We start from the raw sequence: 25,609 nt of genomic DNA, 5'->3' as shown, positions 1-25,609 counted from the left end.
TCCACCCTTATGATCTGATCATCTTCCAAAGGTCCCACCTGCAAATACTGCAGTTCTCTGGGTGGCCTTGGACTGACGCAGTTCTCCATCCTTTCTCAATTGTACCTCTCAAGAATAACTGTAGAATGTGCTGGCAATGCAAAATCTTGAGATGAAGGGGAGCTAGCTGGGACAGCCTAGGCTTTGTTCCAGTCTCCCCTAGGATAGGATAGGATGTCCTTCAGTGCTTTAGCTCAGCATCTCATATGACATCACAGTATGAAACACAGGACTGGCTGCTTTTTGCAGTCTGTCTGCTAATGTACAAGTGGGACATGCATAGTTGAGATTCTATGCACCCCAGCCAGCTTTCCTGAGCCTTGGGAAACTGGCTCACCATGAATCCTAGCTTCTGCTGTCTCTTGCTGCCTATCTGTAAGTAGCAAATGTGCTTCACGTAATTTGTTGTGTGTGGGTGTTCTGTCTCACAAGACTCAGATAAGTTGGTAGCCAGTGCACACTGAACCTGCTTCACAAATACCATCACATATCATCACATTGGGTGTTAGGATTTAACATATGAATTTTGGGGGGACACAGACACTCAGTCTATAGCATATGTGTTCTGACATTTATGTATTTGAAAATATCTCTATGTTTGCTTTCATGCATAAGGATAACTTGACTGTGTTTTGAATTTTTAAGCACCATCATTTTGTTTACAACTCTGTGGTTGACACTCCTTTCTTTCTCTCATTTAGTGTCATAAAGAAGAATATTTGAAGCTCTATAAATATGTTGCCTTACATGGCAAAAAGGACTTTGCAGATCTGAGTACACTGGATTATCTGGGCGGGCACAATGTAATCACAAGGGGCTTTCTAAGAAGGAAGAAGGAGGGTTTGAGACAGAAAAACTGGAAGTTATAACATTGGCTTTGAAGATGGAAGATGGGGACACAAGTCAAGGAATTCAGGTGGCCTCTGGAAGCCTGAAAAGTCAAAGAAATGAATTCTCCCCTAGAGCCTCAAGAAGGAACACAGCCCTGCTGACAGCTTGATTTTAGGATTTCTGACCTCCAGACTGTAAGAGAATTAATTTACATCGTATAAGTCACTAAGTTTGTGGTAATTTGTTAATCAACAATAGTAAATTAATACATGCTACCTTTAGTTTCATAAGTAAAAATATCCTCTTTGTTATTTACATTTATATGAATCAAAATTTTCCTAGAAGGATTTTCTGCTTATCACAGCAAATTTATTTTTAAAAGAAGGCAGGTTTGATTCTTCAAAGGTATGTAGTCTAAACTATAGGATCTTTCCTGAAATCTGGTAATTTTCCCCAGTTTGGTCATCCACAGAGAGCCATCTGTGCTTTCCCTGTCTTGTTTTATGGCCAAAAAGAAATGGACATGGTTTCTGTTAATCTGAAATAATTTCCTACTAGAATATATCTTGTCTAGATCAACTCTTTCCTTTGTCATAGAAATAAAATAACTCAAGCTCCCATGCAATGTGAGTACAGATAATCCAGGTGCTTCCCAAATAATTTCTGAGGATCCTAGGTAGGTGCTTACAAACTTTAATAACTACTTGCCACCTCTCACTATAATCATTCTCTACTTAGTAGCTAGTCTTAATATATAGATAATATCATCTTATTTTCTTATTTAAGGAAGAGTGGGTTGCTTATTTTACTTAGGAAAAAGTCAAAAATATTTAAACTCACAAATTTCAGTATAGTCTGTTCTCTGCCTACCTTTCAGAATCGTTTTCTGCTATCACCTCTCACAGTTGTTTTGGGGCCTTACCAAATTTCTTCCCACCTCAGGACCTTTGCATATGTCCTTTTCTCCATGAAATGTTCTTTCTTCCCCAGTTTGCCCACTACCAATTCCTCACCTTTCAGGTCTCATTTCAAGTGTTACTCCCTCAAAGTGTTGCTACCATGATCCTGCCTGACTACTGAAATCAGCTCCTCCTATTATGGCTCCTAATATAATCCTATAGTTTTTCTCAGTGATTATTTAACAACTGTTCCTTCTACAAGGCTCTAAATTTTAAGAAGGCAGGGATGGTTTCTTTATTACATTCTCCCTCTTCAGTCAAGCTCAAAGAATATACGAGTGAGTGAATGAATCTGAATTACTGTTTCTGGCCATTCCATCTTACCCTCTGGTCCATTCCATCAACTTATCTTGGCCTTAGGGCATGAGAGCATCTCTCATCTTTGTTCTTCATTCCTCAAGGCAGTGCTAAAGGAAGGCTGACACCAGGTTCCAGAGGTTTTTCTTTTCAAAAAAAGAAAAAAAAAACTTCACTTATTCCTTCAAAATATTTATTGAACATCTGTATACTAGGTACTATTCTAAATGCTTGGTGGTTCGCTCTTGGTGTGGGGACAAGCTTCAATGGTGCCAGATCATTGCCCCATGAGGCCTTGCAAACATATGATATAGTTCAAATGTTTTGGTCAACATAGATGAGGCTGTGCTCCTGATGACATGATGCCTGAGATTTATCTTTAGCCCTAATACCTCCAAATATCAAGGTGTGGTGGTATTAATCAGTTAGTATGTTCTCTACTGTATTATGGGTACATTGCTTTCCTAGAAGAGGATGTTTGACATGGGTACTCCATGCCTTCCAACAGTATAATCCTATTTGTATTACTTTTAACAGAAATGCCCCCAAAGTTTCCTGCATATGGACAGTATTCATCTTTCCTTTCTGTTGCTACCATAGAATTCTTTTCCTCCTTCCCCCTTAAAAATATTATATTGGACGTTTCAATGGGAATTTGGGAGCAGCGAGATAAAAACCTACTCTTATCATTACGCTACCCAGAAGTTTTCAAAGATTTCAAAGATTTCATCGGTCTATGGTCTCCTTACTCTCTGTTTCATCTGTTATCTATTTATTAGGTTTTTTTTGTTATGGGATGAAACTGGATTCCAGGGAAGTATTATGTACATTAAAAACTCAAGAGTATCTATGTAGCATGAATTATTCTATAACAGATTGTCCAGATAGTTTCAGAGGAACATTTCATGACTCGAGTAACATTTGCATTTCATACTTGATTGAGTAGCCTTATGAAATGAATCAGCACTGTCATAAATACTTTGCACTGTTGACTCACTCCAATATATTGACATTTGAATGTTCATTACCCTTATCCAATCAATTCAACACTGCTAACTTTACTTCTAGGGCAGAAGATTTTTGTAGCCTCTATAATTTGGAAGGAGAGAAGAGACAAAGCTCCATGATGTATGAAAGGGCAGTAGAATTCTTCTATTTTATAAGTGAATTGAAGTGGCATCAGATGAGACCCAACCACATATGTGTGAAAATATGAAATAGGAAAGTGGGGATAATATTCGGGTATAAGATGAGATTACTATGTAAAAAACACTGTCCTCAAAATAAAGTTGTTCTTTTGAACTATATAAATGGGGAATAATCTTAGAAGACAGAACTTCCATTACTAGTTATGGTTGTTATCCATTAGAAAGACTTCATAAGAGTGGCTTATAAGTATCCTCTTAAACATCCTTGAAAAAGAGTAATTTTTTTTTCTTATATGTCTGAGATAGCTAAATAAAGCATGGTCTTTTCAGAACTGAGATCAACATAATCTATCATTAATTTTATCCAATTGCTTATTGAAGTGGTCCCAATTGTATGACATTTTTTTTCTCACCTAATATATCTGGTAGATAGGAAATAGAATAGAAGCAGCATTGTATATCCTTTTCCACCAGGAAAGGGAGTATTTTTGATATAATAATGTTACTTTGGGCTTTCTATATTGCAAAAAAGGAATATATATTTCTTTAAACTATAAAGTATCTACATTCTATATAGTACTAAATTATCTTCCCTTAGGATCTTTTTAAAAAAATAAATGTGGTGAAGAGGCAGTGGGCATATCATTAATTTCATTTTATAAAAATAACACAAATGAATTTTTCTTTGTTGTAATAGGTAAAAAGTGCCGTAGGTCTAAAATAAAGCATTAATCTACTCTAACCCTTTCTATTCTATATGCTGAGATAACCCAATGTAATCAGTATCAAGATGGTATATGCCTTCCACAACTTTTCTATGTTCAAATTAATATATATTTATATATACAGAAATAATATGTAAAACCAAAAAAATGTAGTTTAGAATTACAGTAATCAAAAAAATATGGTGTTGGCTAAAGAATAGACCATTCTCATATATATCACTCTATATTCTGTGTGGTTATCACACATGAGTAGTTAGTGTTAGCCTCCTGCTCAAGTCTCCAGTGATTTTCTATTGTCTATAGTAGTGATGTCCAACATAACTCTCTATAATGATGGAAATATTTTGTAATCTATACTGTGCAATTGGGTAGCCACTAGGTACATGTGGCTAAGGAGCACTTGAAACATAACTCATAAAGCTGGTACTGAATTTTTCATTTTGCTTAATCTTAATTTATTAATTAATTTTTTTTTTTTGACAGAGTCTCACTCTGTTGCCCAGTCTGGACTGTAGTGGTGCAGTCACTACTCACTGTAGTCTTGTCCTGGACTCAAGCCATCCTCCCATTTCAAGACTCCTGAGTAGATGAAACTATAGGCATGCACCACCATGCCCAGCTAATTTTTGTATTTTTTGTAGAGACAGGGTCTCACCATGTTGCCCAGGCTGATCTCCAATTCCTGGGCTCAGGCAATCCTCCTGCCTTAGCCTTCCAAAGTGCTGAGATTACAGGCATGAGCCACCATTCCCAGTGTCTAGATTCGTTCAAATGTAAATAGTCGCAGGTGTTTCATAACTTCCGTGCTACACAGCCAAGGTCTATAATGTCAAGGCTAAACTCTTTATCAAGTTCTTAAGATTCTATATAATTTTAGTTGAGACAGACTGAGCTCAAGTTCTATAGGCCCTAAGAATAAACACTGAAAGACCTTAGAATCTGTTTACTTTCTGTGGGAAAGGGGGCAAGTGGGGTGAGGGGTGCAGAAGTAGGTTTTGACTCTTGTCCCATAAACATCTGCATATGTGCAATGAAAAGCTTAAAGAAAAAAGCTGTTTGTGGAAGACACAGAAACAAAATCCCCCATTTTTCAAAAAAGTGTTTTAAAAGATGTGGGCCAATACCTTCCTACTCAAGAGTATTCTCAGGATTGAGAAAATTGAGGAAGTAGTTTCATATCTAAGGAGATATTTACTATGCTAGGTTCTTTGCCATCTTCTCATTTAAACCTTACAATACTCCTGCAATATGTCTCCCTTCTTTTTGCCAATAAAGAAACTGTTTTCAGAAAATGATCAAACTGAGTAGAAAAATGGGTAGGGCTATGGACAAAAAACTAATTTTACAAAGTACAAATGCCTAATAAACAAATGAGAAGTTTCTTAACCTTACTAGTGATCAGAAAAATAAAAATTAAAGCAACACAATAATTTGCCATCTCATTGGGAAAATATAAAAGACTGAAAAACAGTGTAGCAAGCATTCATTCAACAAGCATTTATTTCATTGCCTGCTACATGCCAATATAAGAATTAGAATATGGCATCCCAAAATATGCCACTTTGATATAAGGATGATTTGGAGCTGAAAGCAATTGAGGAACAGCATTGATATGGTTTGGCTCTGTGTTCCCACCCAAATCTCATCTCAAATTGTAACCCTCAGGTGTTGAGGGAGAGCCCTGGTGGGAGGTGATTGGATCATGGGGGTGTTTTCCCCCATGCTGTTCTTGTGATAGTGAGTGAGTTCTCCCAAGATCTAATGGTTTTATAAGTGGAGGTTTCCCCTGCTCTCTTTTCTGCTGCCTTGTGAAAAAGGTACTTGATGTTTCTTGAGGCCTCCCCAGCCATGCTAAACTGTAAGTCAATTAAATCTTTCCTTTATAAACTACCCAGTCTCAGATATTTCTTAATAGCAGTGTGAAAATGGACTAACATAAGCACGCACAGGAAGAACCTTCTGGCCTCCTCCTTTCTGCCTAACAGTGGTGTATAAATTTTCCTTTGAAAAGGCAACACAGATTTTCATTTATAAAGGTGTTTTTCTCTCCAGTCCCAAGAGTAGGATAATTATTCTTATCTGCCTAACAAAACTTACTAAACAAGCCTTATCTACCCTAGATTTACCAGTCTCTGTTTCACAGTTTACTGCCCCTAGGAGCCCTCATTTCTTTTGTCTAGTCACCTCTCCATAATATATCACACTTTGTTAAAATGGTATATATGCCTCCAAGTCTTTCTTCTTTGAGTTTTCACTTTCTTTCTGTGAGACCCTATGCACATAAAAAAATTTAGCATCAATAAAGACACATACGCCTTTTTTCCTGTTAATCTGTCTTTTGTCAATTTAATATGCAAGCCTCAACCACACAACCTCAGCCACTACTACAGGTGCTGATGAAATAAGACTGAATAACATTCTGCTTTCTTGATAATTTGGAATAAAACAAAAAAATACCTAAATATTCATCTAAAGAAAAATGGTTAAATGATGATACTTCTACACTATGGAATATCAGAAGACATGTACAACTGGAATATGATAAAATATGTATATACTGATGCAGGTTGGGGAAGCCACAATACTACTAGTTGATAAAAATCAAGATGTGAAACAGCAAGTAAGGTATTATCTGATTAACGTAAAAATAAAACAATTTTAAAAGCTATTATACAACCTACATCATCCTGGCCAGTTTATACCCTCATTTTGAAAAGATCCTCACATAGGATCATATTCCAAGAAACAACTCTCCTGCAGCCAAAGATAACTGAAAGCAATGTGCATCCTAATTGCACTTCCTCAGAACATTGCCAAAAGGGGAAGTACATTCAACTCTTAAAAATGCTCTTTTTCTTTCTCTTTCAGTCTCAGTTATCTCAGAGCAGCTGTTCTCCACAAAAAACTTTCATATTCCTCTCTCCTTATTCCCTAAAAATTTCTCCTACATCCAATAGATTGAATTCTTGTCTTTTCTGTTTCTCCTCTAGCCTTCTTAATTATTTTTCTCCCTAGCATTTCTTTTTATTTCAATATGAATTCCCTGGCTTCCTGAGATCACTCCTTGTCTCTCTCCAACTCATTACCCCCATAAGCATATTAAAGACTCAGGATTTAGTGACTAATTGTTTAAGGATAGGGGATAATGACTGATGACTGGAGAGGGGAAAATGTGTTATACTGTTAATTGAAAAAAGCAGAATAAAAATATTATATACACACAATTTGAGTGTAACTATGGAAAGCATATAACCTAAAACCTTTTTCGGGATAAAAAATAAAACACTGAAAGGAAATGCACTAAAATGTTAACAGAGATTATTTTAAAAAATTTTTTATGGGCAATTCCTCCTCTATAATTACTTCTTGATATTTTCTTAAATATTTACTATAAGCATGTATTTTATTTTTATTTATTTTTTTTGAGACAGAGTCTCACTCTGTTGCCCAGGCTGGAGTACAGTGTTGTGATCATAGCTCACTGCAGCCTCAATCTTCCAGACTCCCAATCCTCCCACCTCAGCCTTCTGAGTAGCTGGGAATACAGGCACACACTACCACACCTGGCTAATTTTTTTTACTTTTTATTAATAATTTTTGGTAGAGACAGGGTCTCGCTATGTTGCCCAGGTAAGCACGTATTTTATAATAAGTAGATTTAAATATTGGTATATCACAAGTAATTTGATAATTGTATATCTCTCAGCTGGAATCTATATTTTTCACTCATTTCTAGATCCACAGACATCTGAGTTTATTTGCCTGAAATAATAAGGAGTCTTCAGTGAGATAACTCAATATAACAGGTAACAGAATGGGAAGTCAGGAAGACTAGGTTTGTCCAATGACTTTTATGATATCTAAAGGAAAATAAATCTGAATATAACATAATATCTTTCATTTGTTGTGTCCACTAGCTCCCAACTGCATGCTTAGGTCCTGAAATTGGCAGTGAGACTTAGAAGAAAACCTAAATGCACTGTTTACTTTAAAACATTTGTTAGCCCCTGTAGTGGAAGTAGTAAAGCAGTAAGAGAAATTGTGACCCAAAGGGACAAGAGAAGCCTTTGCTTCTGTGTGGACCACAACTTGGTTTAAGTGTCTTAAGGGCTGCAGAAAACCCAGGTCCATTTTGATGCCTTGCAAGCTACAGGATGTCAGAGATAGAGCTGTGTGGAGGAAGGCAGCTAGCAACATTAGCCAGGTACTTCCACCTAGTTTGTTAGGTAAGCTATGTCTCAACAGTAGATATCAACCAAAAGGTTCACAGTAGGAGAGACAAAGTGATGGAGCACATCTGAAATAGTCATGGGAATGGCCAGGAATATTTGGGGAATAGCAGGTTCTTTCAAGATCCTTAGAGGATATTGTTGCAATTGCATGAAAGGTAAGCCTAAAAGCATGACTTACATGACACACAGGAAAACTATTTCTTACCTCTCCTCGAAGGCGTCAACTCTATTCTTACCGAACATTCAGCTTCTGCTTAAAAATCATTCGGCCAGGAGGCTGAGGCAGCAGAATGGCGTGAACCCGGGAGGCGGAGCTTGCAGTGAGCCGAGATTGCGCCACTGCACTCCAGCCTGGGCGACAGAGCCAGACTCCGTCTCAAAAAAAAAAATCATTTGGCCAGGCCAGCTCCTCTTCTCCTCCTTATCCAGCTCATGTTTGTGGTTACTGCAGGGATGTTAACTGGGGGGACAAAAAGGATGTAGAGTGTAAATATAGTCTTGTAGTTAACCTTCTATGGCGCTCATATTTGGGGAATGGACAGGGTAATAATCATACCACTTTTGGCTAGTCAATATTTGGTTTACTACATTCAATTGTTTGAGAGATAATCTGATACATATTTACATTTACATTGTTTGGCAGCAGGTTCTACAAATTAATATCCTTAAAATTTTTTATTGAGCCTTTTAACTATAAATGAAAAATAAAATTTTAAGCCCCCAAACTAACTGAATGGACCCCTCTTTTCAGCCAAGGGCATTCCAAAGTTAACTGGAAACACCAGTTCAGGCCATGATGGAAATGGGTGGTCGGGTACACATACCCTCTTCCCTTTGAAATTCCCACACAACTGACCAGCATTATTAAAGCACAGACCTTTAGAAAGACAGCCTTTTTGTAGCAATAAGATACCAACATGACAGATAGCAGGCCCTGAAAAAAAATGAAGCCGTTTACCCCCAAATATATTTCTTTGACATGTGTTGAAATGGCCCTGCAAACTTTCTCTTGTGGAAAAAATCTACATTCTATAGAGAATCCCCTTCCCTTTCCAAGTCTTTTTCCTGATCCAGAAGAGAATTAACTAAGAATCTGGCATCTTTTTAAGTCTGATAAGAAACATTTAAAGTCTGTTCTCTCTGAAGCCTGCTACCTGGCGGCTCCATCAGTAAACTAATACCCTTGGTCTCCACAACCCCTTATCTTAACCCAGATATTCCTTTCTGCTGATTCCAGGTCTTTAGATAAACTCAAAAAATCTTTGAATCCACCTATGACCTGGAACTCCCCCCTCCCACCCCCATTTCAAGCTGTCGGGCCTTTCCAGACTGAACCAATGTACATTTTACAAGTATTGATTGATGTCTTCTGTCTCCCTAAAACATATAAAACCAAACTGTAGCCCAACCATCCTGGGCATATGTTCTCAGGACCTCCTAAGGCTGTATCCTGGGCACGTACTTAACCTTGGCAAAACAAACTTCTAAATTGATTGAGACTTAGCTCAGATACTTTTTGGTTTACATGACATATTGATATGACATTTCAAATTATTTTTAATATTCCATTCCTTCATTTATATATACAATCAAGAATTATGTCATTTGGATGATTAAGTTTATACTTTGTAATGATCTTTTTTTTTTTTTTTTTTGAGACGGACTCTCGCTCTGTCACTCAGGCTGGAGTGCAGTGGCGCAATCTCGGCTCACTGCAAGCTCCGCCTCCCGGGTTCACGCCATTCTCCTGCCTCAGCCTCTCCGAGTAGCTGGGACTACAGGCGCCCGCCACCACGCCCGGCTAATTTTTTTATTTTTAGTAGAGACGGGGTTTCACCGTGGTCTCGATCTCCTGACCTCGTGATCCACCCGCCTCGGCCTCCCAAAGTGCTGGGATTACAAGCGTGAGCCACTGCGCCCGGCCTGTAATGATCTTATATGTAAAGAATGCAGAGGACATAGATATTTGGTCTGATTGTATATCTAATGGGCTTGGAATTCCATTTACCTGAATTCTATTATTTTCAAAATTATTAATTTCAAAATTTCTATGTCAGGAACTGCTTAGCTGTTTAGAGATTGTAAGTTTATGAGTGCAAATGGCCTCCTGATTTTTATAGAACAAAAATACTAGCTCTTCTTTGGCAGGCAAAACACTTTCACTGATATGATCTCCTTATCTCACTTTAAATAACAAAAATTGGCTTTTTCTGAATGTTTTGTCTATGCATCATCTTTAACATTTTAATTGATTTGAAATGATCTTGGCCTTGTAAAGTATGCTTACTAAATGGTTGGGTTTTTCTTTTTCACCAGTGTAAGCATTTTATAGCACCCAGTTCTTTGAAAAGCAGAACCCATGCCATACCTACAAGTTGGCACACAGCCAAGAAAGTCCTTTTGTGTGTGTGTATTTGTGGTGAATCATTCATAGCCTGTAAGATCTATCAAAATAGCTTTGTTTGAAAACCTAGTTTTCCCCATATTTTTTTTCTGATGACTCACACTTCAGTGCTTTCATGTCTAGATTCTCTTTTCTTTCTTGTTTCTCATCATGTTCATTCAGAAGATGTTCTTTCACTAGTTCCAAAATTTGTATTTCTATATTCTGTCAGTTTTCATCTTGAAACATACACACAGCAATATGCTCTGAATCATAAAATTCTGCATTAAATCCCAACACTTAAAAAAAAAACACATATTCTCAATATAGGTTTACCTGCTCCTGTTGCCATTTTTATTTAGTACAAATTTATTAACATTTAAAAATCATTGGCACTTATGAAACTTGAAACTTTATTTTACTGTTAGGAAGATTTTGGCTGCAAGAAATATAAAAACCAAAGCTAAGTGGTTTAAATCATAAGAACACTTAACACTTCATGGATGAATATGAAAATAAGGTGGTTCAGGATTAGTTGAATTAGTTCAATAACGGCCTCAAAGACTCAGGATCTTCCCATCTTTCTCTTTTGCCATTCTTTTAAATCGATTTTATTAAGGCATAATTTATATATAATTCAATTTTAAGTGTATAACTAGAGGAATTTTGACAAATGTATAATAATGTATCTATTACCACAGTAAAGAAATTTAACATTTGCAACGTTTCAGCTCCTTGCAGTCAATCCCAGCTCTTCGATTTCGAATAAATTATTATATTGTATATACTCCTTTGTGTCTTCTTTTACATAGCATCATGTTTTTGATATTCATCCAGCTTGTTGACTGTATTGGTTCTTTGCTCCTTTTTATTGCTGAGTGATAGTTCATTGTATAGTAGATATATTATAATTCGCTTATTCATTCACCAGTTGACGGAAATTTATTTCCAGTTTTTGGCTATTACATATGAAGCTACTCTAAAGATTCCCCTACAAGTCTTTGTGTGGATACAGGTTTAGATTTATCTTGGGTAAATATGCAAATGCTGGGTTGTATGTTAATTATATGTTTGACACTGTAAGAACCTGCCAAACTGTTTTCCAGAGTGGCTGTACCATCAACAGCAATAAAAGAGAGTTCCAAGTTGTTCCAAATCCTTGGTAACTTATTAGTATTTTTTGAAAAGCAAAACTTTTTCATTTTGATGAAGTTAAATTGTCTATTTCTTCTTTTAGGTTTCCAGCTTTTAAATTTTTTATACTTTATAAGTACACACATTTAAATATTATATAGAGTTTCTGCTAAGTTTTCTCTAAAAAGTTTTAGATTTAGATCTTGTATTTAGATTTAGCTGTATGATCAGTTTCAAGTAAATTTTTACATGGGGTGTGAATTAAGGGTTGAGGTTTCTTTCTTTCTTCTTTTTTTTGTATATATGGATGTCTAGCTGTTCTAACATTTGTTGAATATTCTGCCATTCCTGGGGCTTTAGATTAGTACTTTTTCCACCTTCGTGGTCACACGATGACTGCAGCCATTTTAATTATCACATCAGAGACTATCTCTTTCAAGAATGTGTCCAGGAAACTTCTTTTCACCTCTTGTTACCTAGACTCAGCACATGCTTATTTTGTACTGTCTAAACCAATCATGGGAATTGGAATGGGGCCAGCATGATTCATTTATTCATTGAAGAAGGAAATGGTTGTTCATATTCTTTCTAGGGGTTGGGGATACAGTAGTGATGAAAACAGGCAAAAATGTTGCCTGACCACGTGAAACATACAATTTACTGAAAAAGATTATTTGTCTTTTGTCAAAATAAATAATAAACTGTATAATACATTGCTGTATAGCAATAGGTACTGGGGAAAATACAGGGAAAGAGGCTATGAAATATTGTGGGTGGGCTGAAATTTCAGATAAGATGTTTAGGAAAGGTCTCACTGAACTGACTTTTAAATAAAGACCTGAAGGAAGTGATGGAGTAGGCCATACAGATACCAGGGTGGAGAGTGGTCCAGGTGGCAGGAAATGTGAAAAGTTCTTGAGAACAGATACCAGGTTGGAGAGTGGTCCAGGTGGCAGGAAATGTGAAAAGTTCTTGAGAACAGCAGGCCACTGTGGTTGAAGAGAGTAACAGGAGATTGGGGAGTGGGAGTGTATAATAGGTAGATCATCACTGTTGTTTTCAACGAGTGGCAATTTCGGCAAAATTTGGTCACGTTGGGGGACATTTTGGTTGTTATAACTTGTGTGGGAGGGAGCGCTGAGGAGACCAGGGATACTGCTAAATATCCTGCAATGCACAGGACAGCCTACCTCTCAATCCTCCTCCTCCTCCTATGCCCCCAACAAAGAATTATCCAGGCTGACTCTCAATAGTGCCCAGGTTGAGAAATGCTGTTTAAAGTCATAGCGAAGACTGGCTAATTGTGAATAAATTGGAATAACACTGAATTGTTTTAAGCTCAGTAATTATTTAAGCTTTAAGGATCATGTGGCTGCTTGCTGTGAACAGACTAAAGGGATAAGAGGGTATAAAACATTTAGGAGGGTAATACAATTACCTAGAGAAAAAATATGGTTTGGGCCAGAATGCAGGTAAGGGTGCTAAGTGATAGATGCTGGATATATTTTGAAGGTCGAGCCAACAGGATTTACTAACACTGGATACATGCCTGTAGGGAGAGGAACCACCTACAAGTAATCTGCTGTGGCTGCTACTGGAGTTGTGTCTTCTCATAAGGGAGCTGGGGAAGTGGTGGAAAGCTGAATAAATTTGGAAAAGAGGAAAGGGTACCCAATATGGATATTAGGATCAGTAACCAATTGCATCTGTTACATAAATATCTTACGAAAATAAGAAAGGACACTGTTGGACCAGTGAATGACGAAGGGCACAATTATTCCTGGGCTAAGTTTCTTTAAAAATACTTTTTTGTTTGTTTTTAGAAACGTCTTCTCATGCCATCTTTCATTTTGGTGACAGTCTGAAAGATGTAGGAAGTCCCAATTTCTTATTCTATCAAAGTCGTTAAAGGGCTCCAATTTTCCTTTCAGTATTTGCATCCCAACCAATTATTGGTGGTTCCTATGTAGAATGCTGACGTATTAATAATCTGTTTCTAAGCATTTGTTTGGTTTAGTCTAAAATATAAGCTTACTATGAGTCTTTTTTTTCTTTCCTTCGAGACGGAGTTTCGCTCTTGTTGTCCAGGCTGGGGTGCAGTGGCGCGCTCTCTGCTCACTGCAATCTCCGCTTCCCGGGTTCAAGCGCTTCTGCCTCAGCCTCCCGAGTAGCTGAGATTACAGGCGTCCGCCACCACGCCTGGCTAATTTTCTGTATTTTTAGTAGAGATGGGGTTTCACCATGTTGGCCAGGCTGGTCTCAAACTCCTGACCTCAGATGATCCACCCACCTCGGCCTCCCAAAGTGCTGGGAGTATAGGCGTTAGCCACCGTGCCTGGCCCCTATGAGTCTTTACGTATTAGAAAACTGCTTAATAAAGTCCTCACCTTATTGTCATAATCTTATAACCAATAGCCTTATAATCTAATAACTAGGGTTATTTCCATTTCACAGACAAAAAAACCCTGAAGTTTGTTAATTACGGTGTTAAATTATCCAACGATTAATGGCAGAAATAGGTCCTGAACCAATATGCCTTTGAGAATTTAAACGCGGTGAGTTACATACAGGCCCTCCTAAGTCTTCGCTAGTACTAGTTAGTTGCTCGGCGAGAGCTCGATAAGGACTAGCCATTTGGAAGCTCGTAGTACTCAGGTTGTGGTACAGGAGATTTAACACTCCTCCTACACAAATGCATGTCCTGCTTATTTCGTACCAAACTGGTCTGGCGGCGGCTCTTCGTCCAGACGCTGGCGGGCCAGGGTGGAGGTAATAACACAGCTCCCATTGCCCATGTAGGCGCGCCCTCTCCTCCCCCTGGGCGTCTCCGGGGCGTGGACAGGTCGCGGAAAGGAACCGGCTGCGGCCTGTGTGAGGCTCCGCGGGCCGCTGCACTGCGAGGCCGACGCAGCTGCAGAGAGGTTAGGTCCTAGGGAGGGCCGGCTCGAGTGCTGGGCCCGCCTCCCCGCGGGACTGTAGGCCCGGGGGCTCCGCCTCGTCCCAGCAGCAGGCAGGAGGCTGTGCGCGCGGCCCGGCGGCGGGGGATCCTGAGGACTGGTCAGTCTCTTGCTCTGGGGTCTTGGGTGGCGGGCGGCACCTCCGCTTGCAGTGCCGGAGCCGCGGCCCCGCCCGAAAAGGGGCTGCCGTCGGAGTTAGATGCCGGGGACTCCGGGCCGTCCCAGCCCCCGGACCTCAGCCCGGGCCCCGGCAGAGTCGCTGCTTCCGCGTTTGGTTCCTTTTTCCCCGCTGGGAGTGAGAACAAGGCGTCCCCTTATACTCGCGTTTGCCAAAAGCGGGGTCCGACGTGTTAGCGGAAAAGTGGGTGGAGTTTCTCTTTTTCCTGGTGCAGAGAGAACTTGTGGCGGGAAGTTGGGGCGCGGGGCTGGCCGTAGGTCCCCGGCGTGCTAAGGGCGGACGGACCAGGCGGCTGGGCCGCGCTGCTTCTCGTTACCTTCCGCAGGGTCAAGGGGCCGCGGCGGGGTTGGAGGTCAACCCAGGCACATGTTAACCCCTGGAGTTTGCCCGGAAACTCGTGTTGAGGACTCATCTTGGCCCTGGGAAGGTACCTAAAACCCGAAGGGACACCCCTGACAGGGACTGGCCCTGAGAGGAGGCTGTCGTTTCCCTTGGCAGATGAACTCGGGACTCGCCCCCAGGATGTGCGTTTCGTAGTCAAGAGTCTCCCTTACCGCCTCAAGCCCTGAAGCCACTGCCTTGCCCCAAAGTGTATTTATCCTTTTTATAATTATTTAGAATTTATTCCTTAATCAGTAGTTTACACTTCGGAGACTTTGTTTTAAATCAGTAAATCTGTAATAGGCACCAGCCTATATAATGTACTGGTCAAGGGAAACCTCCACAAAAACTTTCCCTGCTTTATGATACAATCAATGCTCTAGGCATAGTTCACCATCCAAATTCCCAGCTTCCCTTGTGTGCCTATCAGGAGGAGGAAGGTGAATATTGTTAAAGATACACGCAGCGACTCTACCTGGGACGATGCTGCTAAGTAAAAAAGCAGTTAAGTGAAGGAGGAAAAACCTGTTAAAGGAAAAACAGATACTTTCTCTTATGGAAGATAGGAAAATTATATTAAGAAAAGTTTACATTTACGTATATATGTTTTTAATTAACTTTCATGTCAGAAACTCTTAATAGTTTAAAATACTTAGAGGATCATGGTTACCTTCACATTTAAATTATTTTCAGGCATGTATGCTGGCATATGTATTTTCCCCTAAGAAATTTTCTCTTTCAACTCAGAATTTCCCATTGAGAAATTTGCTAACCTATGTACAATTATAATTAATTGATTAAAGTTGCATGGCTGTGCTATGGAGATTATGCTTTTGTTGTTGGTGGCACAGTTGTAATCTCTAAGGCAGGACTATTTTCACTGTGATGAACCTCAGAGAGGGTAAGAAGACAAATGCTGAGAATATTTTGGCAGCCCGGGAACTGATGGCCTAGTATTCTGCTAAGTTACATATCCATGAAGATCCCTGGCTCATTTAACAAATGTTTACTGAGTACCTACTCGGTGTCACGTGCTTTGCTTGGTGGTGATGATGTCCATTGCCATTGTCTGTGTCTTCCCCATCCAATTCTGTGTTCTTTTCTAGTGAGTGAGGACCTTCTCACATTTAATATTTTACATTCTTAATGAAAGCAATATTTCCATGTACATGAAATTTATTTTCTTTTTTCATTGGAAATTGTTAATTTCTTGTTTCTTAAGGTGAATCCTGCACTGTTAATATGTGCTATAGACCCCCAAAATGAATTTTGGATGAAATTTGATTAGTTTGCTTCTGTTTTTTTAAAATATCCGTACCTCTTAGATCTCAGTATTGTAATGTATGTGAATTTCTAATTTGAATATAATGTGTGGGCTTTTCCAAACTGAATTAACTTTAGAATCCTAATTTCTGGGAACCTGGGAAAGTTCCCCATTGAAGACATTTTGGGAAATGTATTTTTTTTTTTTTTTTTTTGAGACAGTCTCGCTCTGTCGCCCAGGCTGGAGTGCAGTGGCGCGATCTCGGCTCACTGCAAGCTCCGCCTCCCGGGTTCACGCCATTCTCCTGCCTCAGCCTCTCCGAGTAGCTGGGACTACAGGCGCCCGCCACCACGCCCGGCTAATTTTTTGTATTTTTAGTAGAGACGGGGTTTCACTGTGGTCTCGATCTCCTGACCTCGTGATCCGCCCGCCTCGGCCTCCCAAAGTGCTGGGATTACAAGCGTGAGCCACCGCGCCCGGCCGGGAAATGTATTTTAAGAGTTTTGTTTGTTTGTTTTTATTTTTACCCATTTATCTCACCCTTCCTGCCAACAGAAGTGATGCCACCAAAAAGAAATGAAAAATACAAACTTCCTATTCCACTTCCAGAAGGCAAGGTTCTGGATGATATGGAAGGCAATCAGTGGGTGCTGGGCAAGAAGATTGGCTCTGGAGGATTTGGATTGATATATTTAGGTAAAGTAAAACCTTAAATTACCAATTATTCTTATATCTGTGACTGTAACTGTGATTACTTAGTGATATTTTAAGAATGGAAATATGGAATTCATATGTGTACTTTATTAAAATTCATGATTGTACTTGATTAAGTAATAATATACTACAGTGTCTAGGTTCAAGACATCACTGACCCACTCCTTGTTGTCCATGTTTTTCTGAGTAAATCTTAGAAGTCTTTTTGGAGCATAATTATACAATCTGCCAGACAAAATGCTAACTTTCTTTTTTTTGAGAGTTTGTTTACTTAGAAACATGCTTTTTCCAGATGAGAAACCACAACTGTATAGATAAAAACGCTTTCTGTTTGTGAATCTTAATCATTAATATTTAGGCAATACAAGAGTCTAGTCATTTCTTAACTGGGCCCTACTGGAGAATTCATAGATAAAACTTAAGGCATCTATTCTGTGAAATGAATTAACTTCTCTCTCGTGCATCTAGAGTGGTCCTAGGGATGTGCCATTCTTGGGATAACAGAAAAAATAAAAACTCAAAATTATTTTCTGTGATCTGTGGTACAGGTAAGGAACCATGGACTGGGTAGGCCTTTACATTGCATTTAAGCATTTAAAAATTACACTGAACTTTAATGGATCATTGAGTTGGAATGAGGAGGGGATATCCATGAAAAGATTGATGAATAAAATAAGGAAAATAGTAGTGATTTTTAAAAATATGCCCTCAAGGATAAATTCTCCTAAATGTACTGACTTGAGATCACATCTATTTCTATAGGAGTTTAAGGAGTTGATAAAATACCTCCGTTGAGGGAATCTTGGGTTCTCATCACATATTTCCAGAAAAACATGCTTCATGGATCCTGAAACATAAAGATCCTCTTCTGATAAAATTAAGATTGTAGTTTTGAATGAATGAATGAAATCTGGTCAATTAGTAGCTGCTTATTAAATACTTAAGTGTCTAATCTAGTTGGAAAGACAAGATCAGCACAAAAAATTGTATGGGTCGAGTAAAGGACCCATTTAAAGGGTTTGAACTTTCTTGAAATTGCTTGAAAAAATACTATGGTTATTAAGTGCTAGATTGAGTGACATAGTCAATACTGTTCAATAGAAATGTAATACAAGTTACATATGTAGTTTAAAATTTTCTAGGAGCCACATTAAAATATGTTGAAAGAAACAGGTGAAATTATTTTAATAATATTTAATCCAGTATATCAAAAATATTATTTCAATATGCTCTCAACATAAACAAATGAAATATTTTACTTTTTTAAATGAAAGTCTTTAAAATCCAAGGTGTATCTAGTCTCAAGAGCCCAATTAGCACATGTGGCTCTATGCTAAGTAACTACATGTGGCTGCTGTATAGAATAGTGCAAATAAAGACTATGTGAGGATAAGTATTGTTTGAAACTTGAACTTAGTGAATTCTCTTTCACAGCAAAGAGTTAAGATCTCTAGTATACTGTCTTGACTCAAGGTTGAGGTACAGTGTTGAATAAATTATTTCTGATGTGGCTGAGCTATAGCCTTGGATTCCATAGCTTATCACTATTGGTTTTCTAATGTTTGTATTATTTGAGTAATTTCAACGAACTAGAGAAAAATATTGAATGTGTTGATCTTATCTCTTCGATTTTCTTGAAATGTAAATATTATATGTATTTAAATTCAAGTGAATGTTTAAGATTAAATAGTGTGTGTCTGTATACCTGTATGTATCTATGTGTACACATAGTCACTATTGTTACTGTTATAATAAAGGAATATACTTGCATAGGCATGTGACTTACTTGTCCCTATTCAAATGCAGAAAAATATTTGCTTCTTTCAGTCTAAGTACAGTGTCACATATTTTTATTTATTTATTTTTTTTTTTGAGGCAGAATCTCACGCTGTCGCCCAGGCTGGAGTGCAGTGGCTCAATCTCGGCCCACTGCAACCTCCACCTCCTAGGTTCAAGCAATTCTCATGCCTCAACCTCCCAAGTAGCTGGGACTACAGGGACCTGCCACCCTGCCTGGCTAATTTTTGTATTTTTAGTAGAAACGGGGTTTTGCCATATTGGCCAGGATGGTCTCGAACTCCTGACCTCAGGTGATCTGCCCACCTCGACCTCCCAAAGTGCTGGGATTACAGACGTGAGCCACTGTGCCCAGCCTACTTATTTTTTTTATTACCAAAATAATACTATTTGTTTTACAATATATTTTCAGGGTTCAGGATGTAATGGAACATTCTCTAGTATCTGAACTTTAGAACCTGGACCCTACCTAGGAAGATTAGCAAGTGCACACCATTGAGGAAGGACTTTAAAGAAATATTTAGCTATTTTCAGAAAAAAGACTCCAATACTTCAGAATTTATAATAAAGATGTGTGTTCCAAATGTTGTAACTGTTCCATTAAAAGTGATGCTAATGAGTCATAGAATCAGTTTAACTTCACTAAACTTAGTTTTTACTATTTTCAAAGCTATACAAACAAATCAATATGAAATTACATCATGTTTTTGCATTTTACCATGGTTCTCGTCACTTCCTCTATATAAATGAAGAGAAGAAGCAGTAAAATTCAAATTTTCCTGAATACTTTTGTGTCCAACGACATTCATTGCAGTTCTTTCCAGATACCCTCTTTCAGCAGACACTTGATCAGCATTTACTGCCTAAGGCTGAGAAGAAACTAGCCGCTCTGTCTAGCTCATTGTACATGTACAACTGTCCTCTAGCTTTGAGATCAGTAGCCAGGGCCTTTCGGTAATCAGCAGCTTACAGTTAAGGGGAAGGGGCAGAGAAGTTTGGTATTTACTCTTGACTTGGAGAAATAATGTGCCTCTAGCATTAATAGAAATAGCTATAAGAGTGAAAAGAAAAGTCTGAATACAAGAACAAAGTCAAAGTTCTTTCTTTGAATGTGAAAAGAGAAGGGGAGGAAAAACGAAGAAAGGAAACTGGTTTAGGGGATGGGAAAAATTGCTGTCATTTTAGTATCAAATGAGTGAAAAAGTTTTTTAAACTTCAGGAAAGAGAGAAAACTGAGGGTTAGAATTTAACTATAATGCTGGGTATAACATAGAACCAAGTAAATTACGGGAGAATTGCATAAATAATAGCAGAGGTTTTGGCATTAGGCATATCTGACCTGAATCCTGACCTGATGAAGCCACTTATTCATCTGGTTACTTAATCCTTTGGGTTCTTTGTTTCTATTCTGCATAATTGTGATAATAATAATTGTGAGGAGAATTAAATGAGATTTTTTTTTAAGAAACTTGGTAAGCGTTTAATAAATGTAATTTATTTATTTATTTCCATAGACTTTCCCATTCTTAATACTGGTGCCATTGTGGGGCCAGGCACAGTGGCTCATGCCGGTAATCCTAGCACATTGGAAGACCCAGGCGGGTGGATTGCGTGAGCTCCAGCCTGGGCAACTTGGTGAAACCCCATCTCTACTAAAATATAAAAAATTAGCTGGTTGTGGTAATGTGTGCCTGTAGTCCCAGTACTCAGGAGGCTGTGGCATGAGAATTGCTTGAACCTGGGAGGAGGAGTTTGCAGTGAGCCAAGATTACACCACTGCATTCTAGCTTAGGTGACAGAGTGAGACTGTCTCAAAAAAAAAAAAATGCTGCCATAGTGGATTAAGATGATGACAAAGAACTCCATTGGAAGGATGGATTTTCTATTTATTCTACTATGAATTTTGGTGTATTTAACTACTAATGTGGTAAAACTGAGAACATAGAGAATGTCAGCATAAGACTTTATGACATTTTACTGACTGATAAAAGCTCCCCCTAAAATTTGCTATAGTAGTGGAAAGTTCTCATATAAGCTATATTTAATCTGCCTCAGATATTAAAGCTATTGGTTTCAGAAATTATTCAAAATTGAGAATAACAGAATTACAGGATAAACTTTAGCCGCATTCTTTTGAAGGCTGATTATATAAGTAAAAGATATGATTTATCTATAGAAGTTTTAGTTTTTTGAAGGTGGCACGGTGATGACCATTTAGCATCTTTGAAGTGTCAAGCACAGAATAGATGTTCAACAGTTGTTTGCCTGAGAAATTGAGACTGAGACTGGAGTACGTAACCCACACGAGCTAGTTTGCTTTGTTCTCTTCCATAATTATAGATGTCACTCTTCGATCTACTCGTACAGATTAGTATCCTTAGTCACCAGGAAAGTTGAGACAAGGCAACTATCATGACATCATCTAAAAGAATGTGCATATGCTTTATTGACAGGACATCAGTAGCAATATCTTTTATAAAGATATTATCTCAAAGCTTTTATAAAGAATAACACATTGTTATAACTATAGTTAACTGTGGTGAAGCCTGAAAATCAGATCATTTATCCATTGACAGATGTTTAAATTTCATCAAAGTGACTGCCAGACATTTTTGGATCATGCTGTCAGATTAGCCTAATTTTGTACTTTGGAAACATAGAAGGAATCTTTTGTTGGGGGATAGGTTTTTAGAAATTACCAAAAGTTTAAATCATTTATTTTACTGATAAGGAAACATTTATATTTAAAACAAGTAAATATAAACCACATACATAGAATTTTTTTACTTCTTCATAAAATAATTTTTTATTTTCTTTATAAATAGTGAGCTGTAATAGATTGATTTTAAGGTATGCAGAATGAAGTTTAGAAGAGCCCAATGATAGTGCTAGCAACAAAGTAGTGTGTTGGACTACATATTGCTTCATTACATATTACGTTATTAAATGTTATTTTGGTAGTGTTTTATAGAGAGAGCTTTGAGATAAATAGCCTTATTTGACACAATGCAACATTGCGGTGCCACTGCAATTGTTATTAGGCAATTCTGCAAATGATACTGTGGGAGTGAAGAGAAGAATAAATGTGAAAATGAGAATAATTTGTACTAGAAACTATAGTGTGTACAATAAATTAGTCTCCAGAAGGTATAAATAATAGGTAATATAAACTCAAAACGAGGAAGGGATCACTTGGAATTTTGTAAATTTAATACGTTTGTTGGACTTACAGACAAGAAATAAAAGTCTCTACAAGATGTATTTTAATTTTGTTTATATTTAAATTTTGAGTTTTTAAAGAGATAGCAGTACCCAATTATCTATCAGTTAAGAAATCTAGGTGTTTAAGAAAGTTTGGGTTCCTTCCATTAAAAGGGAGACTTATAAGACTTGGCTTTTGCTTGGCTTTTTCATTTTTTTAAATATCCATTTTTTAAGCATATTTTGTATTACGGTTCTTCTTCATTTTCAACATTTTACTGTCAAATTCTTTTGCCTTAAGGGAAGATTTATAAAATACTCTATTCTTCAGTGCATTTATATATTATGTCTCTTCCACTGGACCTGTTACTATCTTGTAACTGTTTACAGTGGTCAAGGTGTTTTTTTTAATTTGAAACCTATTGCTGTGGGGAAATTTCTTCTTCCTGAAATGAGCTCACCTCTATTGCCACACAATAAAAGAATTCTCAGCTTTTGAGAGCTTCTGGCTTCCTTATGAAATATGGATAGACTTCTGCTTCTGAAGTGTTTTAGGTTTTTTTTTTCTTTAGATGAAGAAGAGGAATAAATCGTATGAGGTGTGTTTCTTCTTTTAAGACACAGGAATATCTCTATCAGATAAATGAGAAGAAAATTAAGAAACTTTAAAGCTCTAAATGAGAGAGCTCATTAGAAATTAGCTACTTGGATGATGAAAATTTGTTCATCATCTACACTTAAAGGCACTTACGGTTTTTATACTGCTTAGATACTTGATTTTGCAATTAGTATTTCTGTAGAATGTTTGTCCCTGATAGCTCCATCACATGGACTGAGTTATTCCTGAACACTCTATTGTATTCTCCGTGAAAAAATATTTTGGGAGAAAAGATAGAAAACTCAGCAATTATTTCAAGATAATTGTTGAGGACTTCCCTTGTTTCTTTTAAAAGCATAGCCTTTTGTTAGCCAGGTGGATTTATCTTTTCTTTAACATCTTCGATCAAGTAATACTTGAGGGAAATATTCTGTAGAAAGACATCCATTGAAGGCCAGAAACATCTACAGATGCAATGTGATCCCAAGCAATGAAGCATGTGGCCCTTCATTGGCATTATATGATAACAGGAGGATCTTCTGGCAGAAGAACTGACTTTTGCTGCGTTCTGCATGCTGCCCCTCCAAACCCATCTTTGATTGGCACCTATGCCCTATTGAAACTGGCATCACACCTTCTGAATGGGCACAGTGCCAGGCTAGCAGATGGGTATGGGCAAAAGCATGCCAGAAACCCAGTATGTGAATCACGTTTAAGTATCAGGGGCCCAAATTCCCATCCAGGGATATAAAAACTACAGTCTGTTGAGAGCTTTTTGTGCTTAAGGTTAAAGGACATGCCATTTCTCCTCCAGCTTAGAAGTTGATTAATTTTGAAAGTCAAACAGCAGCTCCTGTGGCTGTGTCAGGCAAAATCCTATCTTTGGTGAATGAGAATTACTACTTCATGTAGGGAAGAGAAAGTATTGTAATGAAGTTTCCAATGAGAGTTACTTTCCTGCAAGTGCCTCCAGCACTTAAGCAGCATGCATTCAGTGGAGATGAATATTTCTATTCTCCAGCAGAGCCAGGTGCAGTCAAAGCCAGATCTTCAACCTGCTGCAGTAAAGAACCCTAAATTTAGAAAGGGCAGGCAAAGTTTAGAAGAACTCCTTGGTGGCAGGCAGCTCTTTCCACTATGAGCTGATGAAGCTTCACAAAATTGTATAAAGGATATGAAGGGAAAACTCCAAATAAAAGACCTTCAGAAAATTTCATCCTGAAACAGAAAGATTTTTAACAAACCAAAGGAAAAAGTTTAGTCCTTTCTCCTCAATGCAGAAAATCTTCTGAGTTTTCTATCAATAAAAACTTAGTTAACCAAAATGTTAGAACCAACTTAATGCATAAGTAACAAAACTTTCTATTTTTACATTTATTTCATTGCATGTCTATCATGTATATAAACTTTGCTTCTTGAATAATGGATTTTGCATAAAATTGAGTTCTAAACATCGTATTTCCTTCTGATTGTCTCACACCCACTACAGAACTCCCTTCCCCCACCCCCTGAAAGAGGGCACTCTTCCTTCTGATCACTTTAATCATATCTTCTAAATGCTCTAAAATTTACAGGAATGCGTGTAAGACCAGCTGTGGCCAAGAGAAGCTTTTCCTAATCGCCTTATAGCCGTCGCTTTTGCTTTTTCACTGTGTAAACTTTATCTATGGAACAGATTCCATGAGACCGTTGTGAATACTTCAACGTATTCAAAACATATAACTGCCACAAATTAAACTACTAAAACTAAAGCTGGTGCATTGTAACTGCCAAGTAAAACTGGCACGTCCCTCTGTCAGACTGCAGGAGAGTGTGCCATACAGTCCTCGGAAAACACAATTCATCCAGAAGCACTCTTGTCACTTGCTCTGATATTAAACCAGAGAAAGTGACATTAATTAAAGAAGTGACTTGAGCCAACAAAGGCAATGAATTCTCAGCTTTGGCTCATGTGCAGACCTTAATCCAACCTGTTCTGCTTAGGTAGTGTGGCTATTTCTGAAGAGTAACTAGTGTGGCTACTCCCACCCCACCTCCTCTCATCTTCCCATTCTGCAACACATTTTTGAGGAACTCACATTTTATATCCAGAGTTGGACTGGTTAATTGGTATACTGGTAGTCATTGCAGGGCTTCCCAAAATAGTAGTGTGGTGGCATGTGATGCTTTTATTGTACTTAGTAACGGTGTGAGATGTACAACTAGAGGTAGAGTAGAGTTGCTCTAACAAAAAGGCAAGCAACAGCCAAACAGCAGAATACCTAGACTTCGTAGAGTGGAAGCGAGGAGGGTCTGCTGCTAGGACTGGTTGTGGAAACAAATGGTGGCTTGGTAGGCTTTATGAAAATTCCAAAATGCTAAAGAGGCATGCTAGGGAAGTGTTCATAACTTCTCTCTTTCTTTGTTCCGATGGTGTGCTTTCACACAATGCTCACCTCATTATTTCAGATGGTCACTATTTTGTATGCTGTCTTTTTAACCTGTTTCCCCCAACATGTGTGCACGCAGACACTACATTATAAACTGCTTACAGGCAGTCACTCGCAGTGCTTAATATTGCCTTGCATGTTATAGTTCTTAAAAAATGATTTGTTAAATTAGCTCTAGAACTGTTCTATTATGATTTTCCCAATAAATAGGTTGCCTGAGACAAAAAAATTCCATGCTCTGTCCTATATGTGACCTGTGTGTAGGGCACTGTACTTTCAGATTTAGATAAATTCTTTTGTATCTTTTGGGGAGTTTGAAGGGATAAAAGTATGTGTTTATTC

The 25,609-nt window shown here is 38.0% G+C and overlaps 1 protein-coding gene across 6 annotated transcripts in view; it reads left to right on the top strand.

Annotated features, from left to right (window-relative positions):
- Nucleotides 1-14,397: 14,397 nt before the first annotated feature.
- Nucleotides 14,398-25,609, top strand: part of VRK2 (VRK serine/threonine kinase 2) — a 117,322-nt gene continuing 106,110 nt past the window's right edge. Inside the window, exons 1-2 of one of the 6 annotated variants that reach the window (XM_058429069.1) lie at nucleotides 14,398-14,517; nucleotides 17,084-17,224. In XM_058429069.1, the coding sequence (XP_058285052.1) occupies nucleotides 14,445-14,517; nucleotides 17,084-17,224 (214 nt within the window). In that variant the 5' untranslated portion in view covers nucleotides 14,398-14,444. The other 5 variants (XM_058429073.1, XM_032178728.2, XM_058429072.1 and 2 more) reach the window with 5 other exon arrangements.

This window comes from Hylobates moloch, unplaced genomic scaffold (assembly GCF_009828535.3).
Source record: "Hylobates moloch isolate HMO894 unplaced genomic scaffold, HMol_V3 SCAFFOLD_15, whole genome shotgun sequence".
Taxonomy (NCBI): Eukaryota; Metazoa; Chordata; class Mammalia; order Primates; family Hylobatidae; genus Hylobates; species Hylobates moloch.
This window is presented reverse-complemented; position numbering and strand designations above follow the sequence as displayed.